This window comes from Pinus tabuliformis, chromosome 8 (assembly GCF_031772625.1).
Source record: "Pinus tabuliformis cultivar Carrire ecotype Pingquan chromosome 8, CPIR1, whole genome shotgun sequence".
Classification (NCBI taxonomy): domain Eukaryota; kingdom Viridiplantae; phylum Streptophyta; class Pinopsida; order Pinales; family Pinaceae; genus Pinus; species Pinus tabuliformis.
Window position 1 is genome coordinate 754,662,708 of NC_142294.1, and position 4,641 is coordinate 754,667,348.

Sequence of the window (4,641 nt, forward strand, 5' to 3'; positions counted from 1 at the left end):
AGCATTGGAATGAGTGCTGTATTTTGAATCTGCTCCAAGAAGGGCCTGAGTGTCAAGTTCTGCAATCTGTAAATCCCTTGAACCCATTCTATAACCACTTTAAATTCCCCTAAACTTGAAGTTTCAAAAAAAAAAAAATCTGTAGCCAGTGTCAAAAGGTTGAGGAGCTGATGCATTTTTGCCCAGTTGTTTGTCCCTCGGCCTAAAGATAATTTGAGGGAACAACTTTATCCCCAAGGTGTACAGAATACTGCCTGCTGGACTTGAGTTCCATCGGTTTGCGCAATCAAAGAATCCCCGGGTATACGACGAACCAAAATATCCTACTTTACATAATTAGGAAAATACAAGGATCAGTGCAACGATACTCCAATGTATGCAATTCTCAATTAGTTCCAAAAGAATTTACTCCATAAATAAAGTTAATACTTTGTAACATATCCTTTGTGGTTATATACATATGGAAATCAGTGGAGATTAAACTATCTTTAAAAAGTTTGTCAAGTTGTTCTGTATCTTATCAACGACAAACATACATTTACCTTCATAAGCCACACTTCCCTTGGGACTTCACTAGGGTGGCTCCTTTACACAAAGGCAGGAAATCTATTGAAACTTGCTTTCAAATATATGTGGTAGAAGCCAAACTTGATTACAAAAGCTAAGAGCAGGCCATATCCATTCCAATTGATTCCCACTAATTCCATATCATTAAAACGTATTTTATGAATTGGTAATGGATTCAGACTATTCCAAATAATAAAAATGTATTTTAGGAATCAGTAATGGCAAAGATCTTATCTTTCTTTCGTCTTTATAATGTAAGAAAATATTTTGTGATAAAGTTTCCTGTTAAGCACTGGCATGTGGGTTGTTGACACTAGCCTAAGGGTTATAATGAGAGCGGAATTTGAACCTAAACAACTAGAAAAAAATAAAAATTAAGAATTGGTAATAGATTCCTATTATGAATTGGTAATAGATTCCTACTATTCCATAGCATTAAAAAATATTTTATAAATTGGTAATGGAAGTTTGAAGACCTCGTTGATATTATCCATGAAAAGTGAAAAACCATTACAGGCGTTTTGCAATCTACAAGTACCCAATGAACACAATTAGAATCAAGGCATGCACGCGTATCATAGTAATAAAGAGAATACATTATCCTAAGAAAGTTCCACATATCTCAAAACAATATGAAGTAAGAAGACTAGGATGAAGAACCCGGGTTAGAAGTTGATAAATACATCTGACCCTAGCTTAAACATCTATTCATTACATTTCAGTGACCTCCCACTGCACTTTGTCATATTTTTCTGACAGGTGCGGGCCATGAACTTCATCCAACAGTTTAAAAAAAAAATTGAAGAATAGCATAAGCATTCCCTTTTCTTAACTAGTAAGAGCGGTGACAGCTTAAACTGAGATGGTGTGCTAAATGATTTTTGCCCTTGCGCAGCAGTTCTTGGAAGATGACCTGGGTTTAGAAAAGAAAAGTCATTTGTTCTTTAGATGAATGTGTTTTATTCAGAGTTGGCCAATTACAGTGCTCAAACATAAGTCCATGCTTATTAGGCACCCATATTCTCATGGTGGCTTGAGAGGTCTACACCAGCCATGTTAGGATTTGCCCTTTGGTTAGGGGATGGTGTTAGAAAACGTTAATTCAGAGCATAAGTCCATGCTTATTAGGCACCCATATTCTCATGGTGGCTTTAAGAGGTCTACACCAGCCATCTTAGTTGATTGAAAGCAGTGAGAATCACCCTTTGGGTAGGGACTGTTATTCTGGTTTATCTCAGTTGCTTGAAAGCAGTGAGAATTGCCCTTTGAGTGGGGAATGGTGTTCTGGTTTATCTTAGCTGCTTGAAAACAGTAAACACGGTATCATTTGTATTTGACCAAATTTCATTTTCTATGGTATATTTCTTCAAAGTCTAATGCTATATCCATCATGTTTTGGATGTTGAAATCATGGCAATGACATAAACTCGATAGGGTTGAATTAAAAACCATTAACAAATAATTATGTGACATTTGATACATTTCCTTTCTCTTAAAAACAATTCCTTATAGAAAAACAAAGCTATTAAATTTCCAACGTGTTGCTTTCTTCATTTGCATTCAAGTTAAACCAGTTAAAGAGAGAAAGAATGATATTAGAATCACACAACTGCAATTATTTCCATCCTTACAAAATAACAAATGCAAAAATGCAATTATTTCCATCCTTACAAAATAGCGAATGCAAAAATTCAAGCATAGACAGTCAGATTTCATACTGCCATTGAACTTAATATCTATTGCATGAATGTGTAGTATGGTGTTCATGGAGAACTCACATGTAAAAGTCGACACCAGTAGACAACATGCACAATCCTTCATTGGCCTTGCTACAGAAAATCAGAAGTAAACAGCCATTAACACAAGGCGTAAAGTTGTTCTGTTGGCTTGTGTTTCAAGATACTATCAACTACATACAACAGAATATGAGACAGCTGGAACAGGCCACAGATAACGACAATTAACCCTGCACTGTAGAGCTGAATATCTGTTTAACAGACGATATTGTCCCGATTACAGCGAAAACTGTGCCAAAACAGATGATCAGGACATCTGAAATCACGAAACCCAAAGAACAATCCTTCCTACAAGCGATGAAGTGAAATGCAGCAGGCAATACAAAACCCAGAGCACAACAGACACTACTGCCCACAAGAGACAGAAAGTCTGCAAAATTGGGCACGAACAAAGCAAATATAGTAGTTAGAAAAACGGAGAGAGACCTTGCGACGAACGAATACTGGCCTCCATTGAACCTGCTCTCAACAACCTCGTGAACGGGATTCATCATCAAAGGAAAAGTGAAGAACAAATTTAAGCACAGAGCCAACTGGACGAGAATTGTCACCCAATTCCTTCCCATATTTAGCGTTATGATGTCTTTAGTCCCAGATCCAAATGCACAGTAACCTAATAGCCCGAAACCTCCATAGGTGAGAGCGATAAAAAATAAAGCAAGGCCCAAAATTCGCCCAAATTTATGCTTCTTGTCTGCCTCCGCCTCCAGGGGAACCACCATGCCAACCCCTTCAAAGGCATAGATGGCCACTCCAATACCATAAGGAATCGTGCTAAAACCGGTAAAAGCCTCCAAAGAAGGAGTATTCTTCATATACTGCAACACATCCTCCACCATCACCATCAACATCGCTGCAATGTCCACAACATCTGCGAATATACTCAAGGGGGCGAGGTGAGTTAGGGTTCGAATCGCGTTAAGCCCCAATTGAAAGGGAAAAATGGCACAGATGAAAAACGTCTTTGCACCAATGCCAAGTATTTTAGCCCCGGCCAAGAGAGGAGAATGCAAATTCATCTTGAGCTCCGACTCGGACATAAGAGATGATAAGCTATTGCCAATAAAGATGAGGTAACCTACACAAAACCCCGCCTGGCTCAGCACTATCATGGAATCCACAATGGCTTTCCCTGCCCGCCCGCTTACAAGAAAACCCACATCACCAAAACTGCCAATTTTCACATAGCCATCACTCTCCAGCTTCCTTTTGGTCCAGACCAGCAGCATCATGCAGTAATATGTCAGCCCTGCAACAGTTCCCAGCATTATTATCCCTGCAAGCCATCCGGTTTTCATGAAAGTGTAAGGTAATCCCAGGACTCCTGCCCCAACAATAGCAATCAAGATATTGCCGAAGGTTTTAGGTACAGATGAAAGGGGCCCTGATTGGGAGTGACTGGGTAACAGGGGCGAATCCTCTCGAGGAAGAGATTGTGTCGAGCTCGTGCCCTTCTCGAAACCCATTTTGGGGACTATTTTCCCTTTCAATTCTGCTGAAATTGGTGTTAGTTTCAGGAAATTTTATCACCCAAATTGAGAAAGATAAAACAAAAACTAGTTTCAGGAAATTCTCTCTCCCAAATTGAGAAAAACAAAACAAAAGCCCTGCAATTCTTTGTCAAAAATGGTTCGCTCAGCGTTTATCTTGACTCGCACAGGATGGTCTACTTAATGGGCAAACTTAAAGCACGGGGGATTCTCTTATTAACCACGCTTAGTTGTTATATACTTGTGGTGGGAAAGAGATTCCTCTAACTGCAGGGTGTTAGCACGCCTAAAGAATAGGGCCGTTATCTTTCTTTAAAGCTTGAATGTTTTAATGGCTGTTCGAGGTTACCAGATCTGCGCATCCAAATTTGATGATGAAAAATTGTCAGCAGCTATCAAGGTCACTTTCTTTCACCAAACTTATTATTAAATTGGAATGGAGAGGCTGTATTCCACGGCACTGTCTTAGCGAAATCGTGCCGTGGATGGAAGCATTAGGATTCTGAGTTTGAATTGGGTACTAATACTTTTTCGTTACACACCGTATACTTCAGACCACCATGTGGGTAACTGATTCGTTACACACCGTATACTTCAGACCACCCGGTGGGTAACGAGTTGCCTATGCGTAATGGTATTGGGATATTTTTCGGCGGATTTGGTATGAGATCTCTTATTTAAGATAAATAAGGATTGAATATGACGCCTTCACGTGTAAATTTTTTATAAGTTAATATTATTTAAATGTTTTGTATAATTTTTTAAATTTATTTTGGTTAACACGAGTA

At 38.8% G+C, this 4,641-nt stretch overlaps 1 protein-coding gene across 2 annotated transcripts; it reads right to left on the bottom strand.

Moving 5' to 3' along the window:
* Nucleotides 1–258: 258 nt before the first annotated feature.
* Nucleotides 259–4,337, bottom strand: LOC149237782 (amino acid transporter AVT3C-like). Of its 2 annotated transcripts, none has more exons than XM_089372797.1 (2): nucleotides 2,346–4,337; nucleotides 259–323 (listed from the first exon to the last, which is right to left on the bottom strand). In XM_089372797.1, the coding sequence occupies exon 1, from the start codon at nucleotides 3,827–3,829 to the stop codon at nucleotides 2,528–2,530; it is 1,302 nt and encodes a 433-aa protein (XP_089228923.1). In that variant the 5' UTR covers nucleotides 3,830–4,337; the 3' UTR covers nucleotides 259–323; nucleotides 2,346–2,527. The 2 variants fall into 2 exon arrangements, with proteins under 2 accessions (XP_089228923.1, XP_089228922.1); XM_089372796.1 differs by having other exon boundaries at nucleotides 259–326.
* Between the last annotated feature and the right edge of the window lie 304 nt (nucleotides 4,338–4,641).